Here is a 16,709-nt window from a genome sequence, read left to right as displayed (position 1 = left end):
ATACACACTAAGGCCAGATATACTTGAGCTCAAATAACTCTGCATTAAGAAAACCACCTATCTTCACAGCTATACTTTAATTGTTCTTATTTATTTTTTTATATATCTTGTGTTGTGCCTCAAAATAACGTGACCCCACTGCACGTCTATTTCTCACATTATTCAACATCTCCTCGGTTGCCTGAGTTACATACTCAGCTGTATGAGAACCTCAAAACTGACTCGTATTCAACACTGCACATTTTAAATTAAAACTGGAGTCTATCCAGTGTGCAGTAAGGCTATGCATTGACATTGAGTGAACATCTAAAGTCCAAATGTCAGTAGTAAAACTGACTGCAGTCACATCTGCAACACAATCTCGTAGGTGGTCATGAACATTATTGTAAAGCTCCGGTATGGCAGTGAAATGTAATGTTGAGACGGGACGACGTACTGCAGCTCCAAAAGCTCCAGAACGCGATGAAAACCTCCATTCACTACAACAGAGACTGGCTGGTCATATAGAGCAATAAATTCAGCTAAACTCTCTGTAATTTCTCTTGCCTTGGTGTTGTTTAGAGGAAACGTCTCTTTGAAAACATCCTCCAGTGTTTGTTGCTTTAGTGAAGGATTTTTCTTGAGTGATCTGCGGGAACTTGCCGTATTCCTTCAAATGTTGTATCATATTGGTTGTGTTTAAAGCACCTCTGTTGCTTGTATTGGCATTTCATACAGCGCATGTGGCTGTTGTGCTGTTTTCCGTTTCTACATTAAAATAGTTCCACACTGCAGATGTTTTACTTTTGGAGCGCTTCTGATAACGTGCTCCACTGCTGCAAGTTGTGGAAGTTGTGGACTTATATGACAGTTGCATAAATGACACCAAATGACACAGTGATGTAAAATAACATCAATAAAGGATTGCTCATGGATAGGACATAAAATAGCTGATCCTGATCAATCAGAATGTGCCTGGATCAGCTTCAATACCAACACTTGACAGTCCTTCAGATTGGATCAGAACATCCCTAATAGATATCAAATTTATAAGAGTTATAGGGTTAAAACCCATATCAGTACTTTATCAGCTCATGTGACTCTTAGATGAGGACTGAATCTGGGTACTGACTTTATGAATTTATGAGAAAGTCATTGAAAGCCGTGGATGTGAACTGTACCCCATTATCAGTCACCAAAGCAGCTACACACATTAGCCAGGAAAGTTAGCCTGTTGTTACATTACTGTTGAAACTGTTTTCTGGCCAGCTCAGACTCGAAAACTGCTATGGAAAGTTAACAGAACTGCTTTTATGCGGCCAGCGATTCCTTCTATACATCTAACATACATTTCTTCTTTCTTCTGTGAAATAACCTGCTAGCTATGGCAGTTAGCTTATTACCTTTTACAGCTAGTTCACTAATAAATATAAATTACATGAGAAATAGTTTTTATTCCACTGTACTTGAGTGCATTCTGGATGAAAAACACACATTCCCCACTACATTTACAGCATTTGGCAGATGCTCTTATCTAGAGCGACAACTGAGCAGTTGAGGGTTAAGGGCCTTGCTCAAGGGCCCAACAGTGGCAGCTTGAACTCATGACCTTCCAATCAGTAGGCCAACGTCTTAACCACTGAGCTATCTTAACACTGCCCACTACACACTTTTACTACACACCGAGCTTAGACCTTTTCCAAACTTTATTTCCATTTTGTTTTCTGATATGTGCCAGGGTGATGTGGCTATATTTCACTTACCCTCGACTGAGAGATGAACTTTGCTGATGGGTTTCCATTGCTTTGATCCCGTTTCATCGGTTACCATCAGATTACATTTGTAGAAATGAGTATCAGATTCTCTCACATCCTTCAACACCAAGGAACAGTTTCCCTCACGCAGCTTCTCCTTAGGAACATCCACACGGCCCTCATATCCTTTGCCTGGATCTGACTCCTCAATGCCCCCCTCAAACACAGTCTTAGTCCCCACATCCCATTTAACATGTGTTTCGCTGGACACATCACTCAGTTCACATGGCAGGATAGCTGTGTCTCCCACTCTGGCTGATACATTGTAGGTCTTAGGGCCTGTATGGGGGGAGTCTGGGGGTGGCCGAGGAGAGGGGGTTTAAAATATATAAATTATATTTGAAGTTTAAGCAGCTTTTCAGCAACACTCTCATGTACTGTAGGAGTCTTGATGTCTCATTTCTTTTACAGAAACTGATACTTACCCACAGAGGTGATGAAGACACAGATGTAAAGGAAGGAAGCTGTGATGTCCATTATCCTAAAACAAACAAAAGCAGTCTTTAATAAAAGTGACCTTACAGCTGACAACAAATCTTATATTTGTTTTATTATAACAATATCATTGATGGTTGGTGACTTCAGCACCAAGTAACATTATGCTGGCTAAAGTTTAAAAGCTAAAAGTATACTATAATTATGTTGCTAATTTAGCTACAGTATATAGTTTATTTCATTATATAAATGGAGACTGAAGCTCCATTTATATAAATAGATAACATTTATTTATGTACATTAATTAAAAAAATTTTTCTTCATCATCTTTCCAAGGCTCTGTAAAAAATTTAAGGACGATATCAGGCTCAAATGCAACCTGAAATTATACATGGAACTTTCATCCATCAAATGCATAAAGCAGGTTCCACTCTGTCAGGACTCCATTTCCCAGCAGGCAACGTGGCTACAAACATGGCTGCCATGGGCTACATTCCCCAGAACACACACACACAGACTCTTTAAAAGAGACTTTCATTCACAGCCAGAAAGTGAAGTTAAGTACAGTTTACTTGCAACTGCATCCGTCTTCACCTCCATTACGTGACACGCTGCAGTTAAATCGATATTCAACAAACTTGAACAAAGTGCTCTTGGTTTAATAGAAAGAAATGTATGGCTACACATAAAGAAAAAAAAACGATTTCAACCTTTTATTTTTTGTGAAGCTATTCCCAGACTGTCACTCACTCTAAAATAAAACCTAGCTACCTTTTAACCCCATTTCTCCTTTACCTGCTGGAAACATAAATGTATTCTCAAATCAGGTCTTACCTTTAAAAAAGAAAAAAATTCATATTTGTGTAGAATCTAATCTGAAGTTTCCATAAGCTTTAACAGGACGATTTTGAGTTCAGGCGTCTCTGCCTTCCATCTGGTGTCTGAGACGCCACTTTCACATTCTATCTATAGAAACATCACAAGAATAATTAGATGTGAGATAATACTCCTGATTTTTAGACACTTCACTTTACGCTTAACAATTTCACATGTAGTGCATATGTTTCTATTTTCACATGTGATTTCACAATTCATTTATTTTCATGTGGTTTTATTTATCACTTTATTGAAAAGATCTTACATGTGTTTACTTCAGTCTTTACTTCAGTGCAATATCTCTCCAAATAAAAACCCACCAGCAAGCAGAAAACACACACAGCCAGCCTGTGATTAAAATCTCTTCCTCATTGTAACCTGATGCTGTGTACCCGCATGGATTAACATTGCATAAAAGGTTTTTTGTTTGATATATTTAGATAGTATTTTCCCTCAAATTTGGTTATGTAAAGCTGTAGTTCTAATTTACACATTGAATACTGTGTGTGTGTGTTGAAGTGTTTATACCCTGTAGAGCCCAGCTCTAGATGGCAGGGTTGGGAACCTAATGGGATTCCATTAGGTTGGGAAAAGTAATGCGAGATGTCATGTTTTATTAACTGTTGAACCACTGAACTAATCATTTTGCTTTTTTATTTTGAATTTAGGAATTTCTGCCCTTCAACAGTTTTTTATTATTTAAAATTTTCCTCATTGCAAAAGTTAATTAGTCACCTGACTAAACCATACATAATTATTGCTCTGATTATAAATGCGTAATGGGCCTGTTCATTAAATCACCACTCAATCATGGCTCTAATAATTTATTTATAATTCACTCTCCGTGTCTGAGAGCTTTTTCTAACTCACCATCAGATCAACTCCAACTAAATTAAAAAAAAAACTCAAAAATGGTTGGAGCATTAATTTTAAAACCTTAGTTTTAAGTGTTTTTATTTTAGACTGAAGAGTTACTGGATGTATAGCAAATGTGTTTTTATTGTTTGAGAGTGACGCTGAACTGAGCATCAGGGGAATTGTGGTGCAAAATGGATACACTGCAATTTGGAATTAAACTTTTCAATTGTTGAAGTATATCCTGAAAAGAAAAAAAGGAGCACAAAGTTCTGTTGGGTAGGCAAGTAAATTTTTCTTTTAAAAACGACATGGAATGTAACCAAAAGAAACACATCATATATATATATGTATATATGCACTATATTTTTGGATTTTCCAACCCATCTTTTAGTCATTTGTGATCAGGTTAGTGGTGAAAGAACAAATGAAGGCAGCGGTGTGTACAGGACCATGTAACACACATCACACCCTTTACAGGAAACCAATTCTGCTTTAAACACTAACATGCTTCAGGAGCTCTGCTGCGTTAAACATCCTGTCTTCTTCTTTACACATATTCGTCATTGAGATGAAGAGTACATACAATCTAAGATAAATATTACTGCTTATATTGTATCACTGCTAAAATAAAAACACTCTTAATTTTGAAGAATCAGAATGTTGCGCCCTTGCAGGTGTGTATTTTTAGATGCTTGATACTAACATTGTGTTTGTTTCAGACCTGTTCAACCAGTTTCTTTTTTTTTTTTTTTGTTTTAACACACCTGTGTTCCACAGGCTGATGGAAGTGAGTTATAAAAATCCCCTCATTCCTGTGCTCCTGATGGCGAGATTGATTGGCAAGCTGCCTAAAGCCTTTGGAAAACAAATAAATGTAAATGCATGCCTTAGTTTAAAATTGTTTTTTTAAATGTAAATGCATGCCTCATTATAAAAAGTACATGAAGATCACAAGCTAGCAATGAAATATATCAGATAAAAAGTATCTTTATTATTATAAAGTTATATTTTAACTAAGCACTTTATTTTTTTAGTGAAACAACTGAGCTGGTCTGAAAGTGATAACCTAGGGGAAACTTTTTTCATGTGAAATATAATGTCATTTGTAACAGTATGTCACAAACTAATGCTAGTTTAGCTCCAGGCTTTCAACTCCATGCCGCCATTTTTCATTGAAGACCTGCTTTGAATTTATCCATTTTCTTGTGTATTTATACATTCTTCTGTCTTTGCTCAAATTTTGTTCTATCTTTTTTCTTTGCCTGTCTTGTGCTGTTTAATCTCTCATACCCATGTACACTTACAACACACACACTTCCCTCCGTGAAATAGTTGACAGTAGATTTTTAAGATTGTGCTGCATGTGTGTGTGTGTGTGTGTGTGTACGCGTGTGTTTATATGTGTAAGAAATTGAAACCACTTTCAGAAGTGTAGTAACCAACACATAGGATATCCTCCTGATCTTCTCCATTATCACTTTAACATTAAATCAACTCAGATATAAAGAGTTTACTGCTCTGTAGCACTACATGGAGGAGAATTCAGGAAATTTCTGAACACACAAGGGTCTTAGTTCAGCCACACGCTATATACTGTAGAAGTCCATGGAAGCCCACTGACAAGGATTTTTATTTATTTATTTATTTATTTATTTATTTTATTTTATTTTAGTAGACACACACACACACCCTTTTCAAGCAACTTGAGACAAATCATGAAGTCCCTGGACCTCAGAGCTGGATTAAGGTGTATCATATAAACATGTTTACTTAAAATGAATCCCAGCAAAACTGTTTCATCTGGATGTTCAGGCTGGCTAGCCGGAATGTCCTCAAATGTCTTGTTGCTATCTGTTTCTCTGTCTCTTAGTAATGATCTTCTTACCAAAGAATATGTATTTAATTAAAAAAGAATTTAGTTTGAACTTAAGTTTGCATCAAACTAAAACAGAATCAAACAATGACACAAACTAAATCAACTAACTAAATTGTATAGTTTCTGTAAAGTCTTAACCATCTTCATTTCAGCTGTTATTGTGTTATTTCATTTTGTACAAGTGATATTTTAATTCAGTCCATGAGCAAAACAGAACCAATATCTCTTACAGAGCATATCATCAAACAAACCTAGTATGTCATTTTAGACATTTTCTTATTGTAAAAAAAAAAAAAAAAAAAGATTTCAGTGAATGTAAACCATTAGGTGTATTTTTGCATGTTTTGTTTCTGTTTGAAAGTCAGCTGTTACTAGCAGCTTATTTTAATCATTTTCAATGGACTGCCATCAAGATATTTTACTGACATTATTAATACAGTGAAATTGATTGACAGTAGATTGTGCCTTAAAGCAAAAGTTCCCAGCGCTGGTCCTGGAGAAGCCCCTGTCCTGCACGTTTTAGTGTTTCACACGCTCTAACACACCCACTCAGGAAGGGCTGTCAATTAGCTGATTAGTTGAATCAGGTGTGTTGGGAGAGGGGAAAGCTCTAAAACATGCAGGACAGGGGATACTCCAGGATAAGGATTGGGAACCTGTGCCTTAAAGGATTAAGTGGGGGACATCAAGGTTATGATTGCATAAATATTCACCCTGTTACTGTAAACCAGAGCAGTTTCCATCAGAAGTCACATCATTAGCTGAATGGAGTTAACATGTGTGAGATTAAAGTGTCCATGATTTTAGTATAAATACACCTATTCCAAAAGATTCCAGAGTTCTGCTCTATTTTTCTCCCTAGTGGAATTACAAGGAGAGAAGACAAACCCAAACCACAAAGAGATAAGACAGAAAGATATTACTTCCACTACATCAGTAAATTAACTGAAAGCCATGTCTTTGGTGGTAAGCAAAGCCATACAATAAACCAAACCCTCCACAACCCTCAAGTCTAAAAAAACAGAACTACTTTCCCTTCACATAAACAAAAAGAAAGAAACTATAAAAAGCTTTTAACTCCATACCTAACCCAAAACCAGGAGAAAAGGGCTAACAAAAAAAATGGCACTCAGTTCATATAGTCTAGCAAATTGCTTGATTGATCTTTTTATTGCAATAACTGATCCTTTAATAGCTTAAGGAACCACACATGGTGTGACCAAACACCAGTTCTGCAGAACTAAACCCTATCCTGGACATCCTCACAGAGAGCAAACATAAGGAGAGGTAACCCATAATTCCACTGCTTCCCAGACTCAAGACAGGATGTACACAGGTGAAGCCATTCAAGAGCTTCTTCGGGGTGAATGATAAAGAGGTTTAATGCCCAACATTGAGTTGTTGAAGCACTTTTGAAAGTAAAGTTTGTTCCCTGATCAGTCTGAATGGTCTTAGGTAACCACAAAAACATATACAATCTTAAGAAACAGATTTGGCAGTGATTGTACTCGAGGGAATAGTCTCAGGGAAACAGATGGCTATACACGATTGTATGTAAATACTTAAAACTTTTTGTCCTAAGTAAAGGACCAGCACAGTCCTCAAAAGGTTCACCCATAGCAGACAGGGGCAGGTGGGATACCCTGATTTACTTTTCCAGAACCTGTCATGCATGACTGCTGGGTCTGTGCCCCGGCCTGGACCCGCCCATTTAAAATGTTGTAGACTCATCCATGATGCCACAGGCAATAACTATTTCATAATCCAGGCTCTGTTCCCCACTTAAGAATGAACACACTTCCTGGAGTTTACTAGTTACTTTACACTGAAGGAGTAAATTAAAGGAATGCCATTAGGTCAGTGTGAGGAAGCTGCCACCTGCCCAGAGGCAGTGAAATAAGAATCAGTGGAGACCAAACAAATGCCTCCAAGTCAAACGACACCTTTACACACCTCCACTAAAAAGCATAACCAATGTATCAAAGAATAGACAAATCAGGCAGGACAAGCCACCACGCTCTTGGTCATACCGCATCTTTCTCATGTGCTGATGTTGTGGTGTTTCAGCGTCACAGCTTCATGTGGGCATCAATCAGAAATGTTCTCATGTACTTCACAGTTGTTCGCTTGTTGAAAATGTAGATGAAACACACTGAAATCTTCCTTGTTTCTTTTTTCTTTTTTCTAAATAAGTCTATTCTGTGAGCTGGATCTCTCGGGCCCACAGAAGTCTCTGTACACAGAGAGATCACGCTGATGTTTCCTCAATGTGAGAAGAATAAACACATGAGGAGGGAAATGATGAAGATCAGCGGGTGAGGCCAATTTATTCCAGCTTCACCTGGAGACAGACAAATAATTTATTCTAAACATTATTAAATGAAATCTTAAAATGTGCTACGGGAAGAAATGTAATAGTCATTTTGTCAGACAAAAGGTTTAAGATAAATGGCCAAAATACTAAGATAAACTAATAAAATTTATTAGTAGAACAAATAAAACTGTTTCGTATTTAAATTTGATGTTTACTCACCTGAGGAACTTGATGTTTCATCTTTCCTCTCTTCAGGTTTTTCTTTGGAGGAAAAAGAAAAAGAAGAATTTTAGAAATATTCTATTGTTCACTTTTCTCTTCTCTACTGTTATAAATATCTTTACTTCATAACTGCAGGAGCATCGAAAGTCTTACAAATAATATAGTCCTGTGTTTCTCCCAGCGCTATCCTGCATCTTCATTCTGTTTTATCTAATTCTCTTCATTTCCAGTTTTCTCTGCTCATCTGAAACTATAAATCCTGACACATATAAGAAGTTTAGAAAAATTGTAAGTTTCAAAAATTAAAATTGTATGTGTATGTGATGAGACGTGTTGGTGAAGGCTCCCTGCACATGAATGATGGCTCAGCTGCAATAACACATCAGTGCAAGGATATTTATTTACATGTCCGTGATGTACTGCGCAACTGATGGAAAGGCTAAACAACTGTAAGTGTGTGAGGAGATGACGTGTAGTGAACTAGAAGGAGGCGGGAGTATGAGGGCTGTCCTGACCGGTGACCTGTCCCCTGTCACAGTGTAATAAAAACATCTTTTACAAAGTTTATATTTTTGTTGTCGGGTTTATACAAAAATTGACCACAAAAATGCATTTCTAAGCTCTGAGTCAACACGTCCAGGACAGAAAACCTTTCTGGCATCTAAAACACACAATAATAAATTACATTTAAAAGTTCAGTGTTACTGATCAGAAAGTCATGAGTTCAAATCCCAGCACTGCCAGTCTGCCACTGCTGAGCCCTTGAGCAAGGCCCTTAACACTCAACTGTTCAGTTGTATAAAAGAGATAAAAAATGGAAGTCATTCTGGGTGTCTGCCAAATGCCATAAATGTAAAAAAATGTAAAATTTGGTGAGGTTACATAGAATTAACATTACACATCATGTTCATTAATAAATACACATCATTCATTTACATTAAAAAACCCTAATAAGACTGATTTTACGCCTGTCATGTATTTCTCAGATTGAGCAATCTTTCACTGGAAAATGAACACGCCTCAGCCACATGCAGGCGGCCATTTTAAATGACCAATAAACACACGTGACATATTTATATTTCACTGAAGAGCCACTAGAGGACACCAAACACATGCTAAGGAGTAAACAACAATCTTTAGCAATCCCAGTTGCACAGATAAATATAAAAAATTGATAGATATTAGGGATGTCCTGATCTGATTCTTTTACATTTTAATAGATAATATACACTAAGGCCAGATATACTTGAGCTCAAATAACTCTGTATTAAGAAAACCAGCTATCATCACAACTATACTATTCTTATTTATTTATTTTTTAATGTTTCTTGTCCCTCAAAATAACGTGATCCCATTGCATGTCTATTTCTCACATATTCAACATCTATGTAAAAGCTCCATCGATGAAAACCTCGGTTCTCTACAACAGAGACTGGCTGGTCATATAGAGCAATAAATTCAGCTAACCTCTCTGTAATTTCTCTTGCCTTGTTGTTGTTTAGAGGAAACGTCTCTTTGAAAACATCCTCCAGTGTTTGTTGCTTTGGTGAAGGATTTTTCTTGAGTGACCTGCGGGAACTCGCTGTATTCCTTCAAATGTTGTATCATATTGGTTGTGTTTAAAGCTCCTCTGTTGCTTGTATTGGCATTTCATACAGCGCATGTGGCTGTTGTGCTGTTTTTGTTTTCTACTTTCTACTAAGTTGTGAAAGTTGTGGACTTATATGACAGTTGCATACATGACACAAAATGACACAATGACATAAAATAACATCAATAAAGGATCGATCGTGGATAGAACTTAAAATAGCCGATCCCGATCCATCAGAATGTGCCTGAATCAGCTTCGATACCAACACTTCGTATCAGAACATCCCTAATAGATATCAAATTTCTAATAGAGTTAAAGGGTTTAGAACCATTTTAGTACTTTATCAGCTCACGTGGCTCTTAGATGAGGACTAAATTGATCACTCTATGCTTCAAAAGTGAAAAAAAAACCTTCTTTTGTGTAATGCAGGATGCACACTTGGATTACTAAGGGGAAGTGAATGAGTGTGTGCTGAAAACAGTATTGAAATGCAAGACAGGAGGTGTGTGTGTGTGTGTGTGTGTTCTCCTCATTCAATCTAACACAGCCATGATAAGCTTTATAATTAGCTGTGAAAGGCATTAAACTGTGTAGCGCAGTCTCAACCAGGACTGAAAAACACCGACATCAACATTAAATATGCTGTTCAAGTGAGCTTAGTACCTTTCCAGGCATTTTAAACTTTGTGTACTGATGTGTGTCATATTCAGTATCGTCTGAGACTAATCCACTTACTGTAGACTGAGAGTTCAACTTTCTGGACCAAGACAGATTTCTTTGTATGTGTCACTACCATGGAGCTTCTGTAGACAGCTTCATCAGTAAAACCGATGTTCTTCAACACCAGGGAACAGTTTCCTTTAAGCAGCTCGTCCTCAGGAACGTCCACGCGATCCTTATATCCCTCACCCTGATATGACTCTTTACCCTTTCGCTCAAACACAATCTCAGAATCGATATACCACTCAATATGAGGTGTTTGGATGGACAGATCGCTCCATTCACATGGCAGGAGAACTGTGGAACCCACTTCAGCTGATATGTTCCAAAAGACTGTAGAGACAGGGAAACACCTTTTAGGAAATGATCTTTTGTGAGGAACATTATGTTTTTATTTATTTTATAGAAACTAAATCCACACAGCTTCTGAACCATAAGATATAAAAGAAGCAGATATAACCCTAGGAATTTTCCAGATTCTTGACTTTCATGCAAAAAGACACAGATGCAGTAGTATAATGTAGTAGTATAATGTTGTGTGTTGACTAATTTGAATTTTAGATGTTAATTCTTGAATAGTTTGGTGGTAAAGAAGATTTTTTGATATTTAATCTGCTGTTAAAAAATTACATTATTTAGAAAAAAATAATAAATAAAAAAAATAAAATAGTGCTCTGATATCTGATATGCTATGACTTCTATGATTAGTCAGTATTTTACATTGCATAATTTACTTACCATCAACTGAGAGTTTAACCCTGCTGATTTCTTGTGTTTTGCCTGTGTTAGTTCTGTCCACGTATTCCACCACAAAGGATCTATAGGCACCGTCATCAGTGATTCTGACGTTCTTCAACACCAGGGAACAGTTTCCTTTACGCAGCTCGTCTTCAGGAACGTCCACACGTCCTTCATATCCTGAGCCTATACTTGTTTTATCACTGCTTCGCTCAAACACAAACCCAACATCGGTGTGCCATCGAACAATTGATCTTTCTGTGAACTCCTTTCTCAGGTTACATGGCAGGACGGCTGTGGAACCCACTCGAGCTGATACAGTAATGTGAGAATCTGCACTGATGGAGTCTGTAGAGGGAAACATTACAATCTACATGATCTCTAGCATTTTATTTTATTTGTAGTATATTTTAATCAATGATAGGACACTTATGTCTTGTTAGTCTTATGGAACCTGATCACTCACCCACACAGGCAGCGACCCATAAGATGTAAATATAAAGGAGGGTCATGATGCCTGTAAGACTCTTGCTGAGTGTCTGCAGATTTTCTGAAACAAACAAATGCAGTTTATAAACAAAAGTGACTTTACAGCTGACTGATTTCACACATAGTTGTAGTGATGTTACACTTTTACTACACATATGAGTCATGATTAGTCAAAATGACATTTAAGAGCATGTTCATCTACATCCGGTGATTTCAGCGCTCTTTTAAGATTATTACTCATCACACTGTACGAGATCCCAGTAAACTCTATTCTGAATTCTATAACACACTGTGTGATATTGTGTGTTCTCCATGTCAGATTATATGATGAAAGATCTTCTAACAAGAGACCTGTGATTAAAGAGTGTTACTACATTCTGCTTACATCAACCATAATGATAAGCAAATCAGCTTGTGCAGAAAACTTTAAACATAAATTAGGTTAAAACAAACAGTAAAAACACTGGTACAGGTATCATAAAATGAGTTTTAGTGTTTTTGCTTGGTGTCAGATTGATAAGAGAATCAGTAATATTGTGAATTTCTGTAAAACCAAGTTTCTGTCTGATACACAACACACACAACTCATTTACATCATACGACTCACCTGAACTCAGTGTCTGCTGGGAATAAAATCCAATTAGCCTCCACTAAACAATGCTATGAACTAAAAACCTGCTCATTACATCATTTCTGCTGATTTTATTTAGTACACAAAAAAGTGAAGAGGCCACAGAAATACATCTTTCAGTTCATATTTCAGTTCCCATATGGACACGTGACTGGTATTCATCCATGTACAGAATAATTCATGTAGGAACAAGGAAGCCATCAGCTTTTATACAAGCACATGAAATTTTAGTTTATTGGTGATTTTTCTGCTTGAACACACTGATTAACCTGATCATTACCTGGAATTAGGTGAAATCTGTGATATTTATTCACTATTAGGTGGATGTTTATAACCTTAACTATGAATCCTCCCTCTGAAAAAGTCATCCTGTCTCTGAAATGAAATATCTGCTCTTAGATAAAAGTTCCATCCAGTCTGATTAAAGGGTCAGTGATTCTCCCTCGGTGTTTTTTACCACAGAACGGTGTCTAGTAGAACATTAAACTACTGAAAGCACAGTCCACAGATTTACAGAAACATAGATAAGAATTCAAAACTGAGCTTACCTTGGAGCTGGAAGAATATTTCTTGTGATACAGTACGATTTAGATAAAGTTTAAGTTTAAGAGGTTCCGCTCTGAACCGCCATCATGTCGTGTCTGAACAAAGACTGACTGCGGCCTGCAGGTAGCTTTTACTTTCTCTTTCTCATGAAGGTGAGGGAAGGACAGCTGTAAATGACATTGTTTATGACATGACTGAGTATCTCACTCCACCCCTAACACCTACCTAGAGTTTGTTTATCCTCAAGTGAATGATTTCAGTTTTGAGGAAGAGTGATAAACAGGGTGGCATGTTTACTTTTTAACGCTCTCAACATTCTCAGTGTGTGTGTGTGTGTGTGTGTGTGTGTGTGTGTCAGGTTCTACAGGGTTTTTTGTGGTTTCCGTCTAACACACTGTCACACCATCTTCACAGTGTCAGTAATTCCGGCATATCCACATGCTCATTTACAAATAAATCATATTTCCCTTTATTTGCTTGGAAGACGATTAAAGCAGATTACAGACAAGACACGATCAAAGTTAATCCAAACACAGATCTGGTCCCAACTGGTCCAAACACATCTCCCCTGTCTTGGTCTTCCTTCACTGGCTGCCAATCAAGTACAGAATAGGGTTCAAGGTTTTGTTTTTAAATCTCTGCATGGCTTGGCACCGAGTTATATCTCAGACCTCATCAGTCTTCATAATACCTCAACAGCTTTAAGATCATCTAATCACATATTTTAAACCTTTTCATGGACTCTGAAGTTGTTCAGAGGTGACTGTGCTTTTTCTGTCACATCTTCAACATTGTGAAACAAAAACTTACACTTTTCCATAAAGGCATTCTCCACTGTAAGTAAATATGTGAAACAAACTTTTAATAAAAAGAAATGGTACAGAAATTGTATAGAGACAAATAAATAAAGGTGCAGAAATTGTATAGAAACAGTCCATATTAAAGATTTTTTTGTCACTTCACTACATCAAGTTGTGTTTAATATGGGCAGGATGTGTTAAGGGTGAATTTATGAGCACAGGATAATTTTTGTGGAGCAACTTTCTCTCTGTTATCCCACTGTTCCAGCAAGACCTCTGAGTTTATAGTTATGTTTTTCTCTCTAGTGGACAAACAGAGGCAAAGCATGCTTTTTTAATATTTTAACTCAATTATGGTCCACAAAACTACTTTATTTTACCACTTCTAGTCTGTCAGGTCGTGTCATGTTGGTGTGTTAGTTAAACTGATGTACATTTATATATACTGTGTGTCAGTTCTGTCTGCTATCTTATTGTATTCAGTGTAGCTTGTAGTGTGGACATTGAATATTGATCAGTATACAGTATACAGTATGTCTGTGCGCTGAAGATCAGTTGTTGAAATATATATGATATTGTTATTAGCTAGCCATCTTAACATTATAGAACGAGATGCAAGACTTAAAAACCACACAAAGCTAGCCATTTTTTACAATTTCAAGCATTTACAGAAAGTATAAAAGACAAAACAATGAAATATGAAATTTTCTGAGGAAAAAAAGGAAAATAAATCAGGTGGTCCTAATTTAAGCTTTCACAGAAATCTAATGTAGTCATGAAATCACTGTAGAATAAACGTAGCTCTTGAGAATAATGACGCAGTGGTGGTTAGGTGCTGATGCTGTTGTGGTGTTTCATCTGATGAATCACTGCTTTATAAGAGAAACAAAGCTCAGTCGTCACCTCTCAGTGCTCATCAAACAGATGTGTTGACATACACTTCACAGATGTGCACTTATTGACACACTGATATCTTTAACTCTATACGCTGCTCACAGAAGTTCTTCAACTCAGAGAGATCACGCTGATGTTTCCTCAATGTGAGAAAAGTAAACATATGAGGAGGACAATGACGAGGAACAGCCAGTGAGGACAATTTGTTCCAGCTTCACCTGGAGACAGACAGAACTGATTTATTCTAAACTTTATTGGAATAAAATCTTAAAATCAGGTTTTGGTAGAAATGTAACAAACCTTTTACCTGCAAAATGTCAAAGATAAATGGAAGTCCAATAATTCTTAGTTAAACAAAGGAACTTGTTTTGTAATAAATATTTAAATGTTATATTCACTCACCTGAGCGATGTGACTTTTCATCTTCAGGTTTTATTTTGGAGCAAAAAGAAACATATATATTATATATATATTTGATAAATAGCCTAAGGTGTTTTTAGACAGTCTTATTGTTCCCACAGCCCTTTAACAATTTTCTTTCTTCTACAGAATTTTATAAATTACAGTTCTCTTTTGCAGCATTAATTATTTGATATAAAATATTGAAATTCTTATATCAAGTAGTTTTATTTTAGTTTATACCAGCACTATATCAGATTGATCAAAAAAGCATCTCTATCTCAGATCTGAGTCAACATGTTCAGAACAGTGAACCTTTTTTGCCACCTAAAAACACAATAATAATAATACAATAATAAATTGCACATAAAGTCAATTTATAAAATACTAAAATTATAAAATAATAAATATACAAATAAAATAATAATAATATAAACAAATAATAAAATAAACAAATATTTTGTGTACTATTTATTATTATTATTATTATTAATAATAATAATAATAATAATAATAATACATTTTGTGTGCTTACACCTAATCCATTTCTTATTAAAAACGTTGCATTCATGTACAAAAAATGCCATTTTTAAATGACCAGTAAACACATATGACCTAATTGTATTTGATTGAAGAGGCACTAGAGGGCAGCAAACACAGAGCTGTGGACCTCACTTGAGCTGATACAGTTATGTGAGGATCTGCACCAATAGAGACTCTACGGGGAAACATTACAATCTACATGATTTGTAGCATATTTTTTTAAATTATTTATAGCATGTTTTAATCAATGGTAGGATACTTATGTCTTGTTGGTCTTATACTGTAGAAGCAGCACACTCACCCATACAGCTGGCAAACCATAAGATGTAAATATAAAGGAGAGGGGTCATGATACCCTTCTTGAGGAGTATTGTTTTCTAAAACAAACAAAGGTGGGTTATAAGGAGAGCTGACTGCACGTTTTGCACGTAGTTGTAGGGATATTACACATTGATTACACACAGTGTGATTTCAGTGGTCTTTTAATATTATTAACTCATCACACTGTATAAGATCCCAATAAATTCTGAGCTGAATTTTATAACAGACTGTATAACCTGTATTTTCCATGTCAGATTATATAATGAAGATGCTTTTACGATAGACCTGTATGTCAGGTGCTAGAGACGGCGACAGTTGCGGTGAATGTGTTTATTAAAAATAAAGGCTGATAAGCACAAATAATATCCAGGTTAAAATCCAAAAAAAAATGCACAAACAGGTATTCAAAGAACAAGACTATGATCATAAACAAGAAGGCAAATGGGAGTCAAAACCAGAACTAGCAAACATGAACAAAGGCTTGGTATGTCAGACGATAAACAGAGCTGAACGAGTACTTCTCAAAGTGTCTGTATTGGAATCATGCTTATAGAGTGTGTGGTGGTGACTGAGTGCAGGTGTTTGCAATCAGTAATCGGGTGAACTTGAGTGTGTGAACTGGGAGTGGTGGCCATGTTTGTAGGTGGAGGTGCATTCTGGGTA

General features: G+C 36.4%; 1 protein-coding gene across 1 annotated transcript; it reads right to left on the bottom strand.

The window, feature by feature from the left end:
* Nucleotides 1-342: 342 nt before the first annotated feature.
* Nucleotides 343-13,304, bottom strand: LOC113545612 (uncharacterized). Its single transcript, XM_034307654.2, has 9 exons — nt 13,092-13,304; nt 11,890-11,973; nt 11,424-11,771; nt 10,701-11,018; nt 8,372-8,413; nt 8,125-8,179; nt 2,219-2,274; nt 1,743-2,087; nt 343-479 (listed from the first exon to the last, which is right to left on the bottom strand). Exons 2-9 carry the CDS (start codon nt 11,933-11,935, stop codon nt 343-345), a joined length of 1,347 nt encoding a protein of 448 aa, XP_034163545.2. The 5' UTR covers nt 11,936-11,973; nt 13,092-13,304.
* Nucleotides 13,305-16,709: the final 3,405 nt, after the last annotated feature.

This window comes from Pangasianodon hypophthalmus, chromosome 9 (genome assembly GCF_027358585.1).
Source record: "Pangasianodon hypophthalmus isolate fPanHyp1 chromosome 9, fPanHyp1.pri, whole genome shotgun sequence".
Lineage (NCBI taxonomy): Eukaryota > Metazoa > Chordata > Actinopteri > Siluriformes > Pangasiidae > Pangasianodon > Pangasianodon hypophthalmus.
This window is presented reverse-complemented; position numbering and strand designations above follow the sequence as displayed.

Coding starts and splice junctions, on each gene's coding strand:
- LOC113545612 (XM_034307654.2), bottom strand. CDS start 11,935: ATGACCCTCCTTTATATTTACATCTTATGGGTCGCTGCCTGTGTGG. Junction 11,019..11,423: donor GGTTAAACTCTCAGTTGATG/GTAAGTAAATTA, acceptor CTGTCTCTACAG/TCTTTTGGAACATATCAGCT. Junction 8,414..10,700: donor AGTTGAACTCTCAGTCTACA/GTAAGTGGATTA, acceptor TTTCCTCCAAAG/AAAAACCTGAAGAGAGGAAA.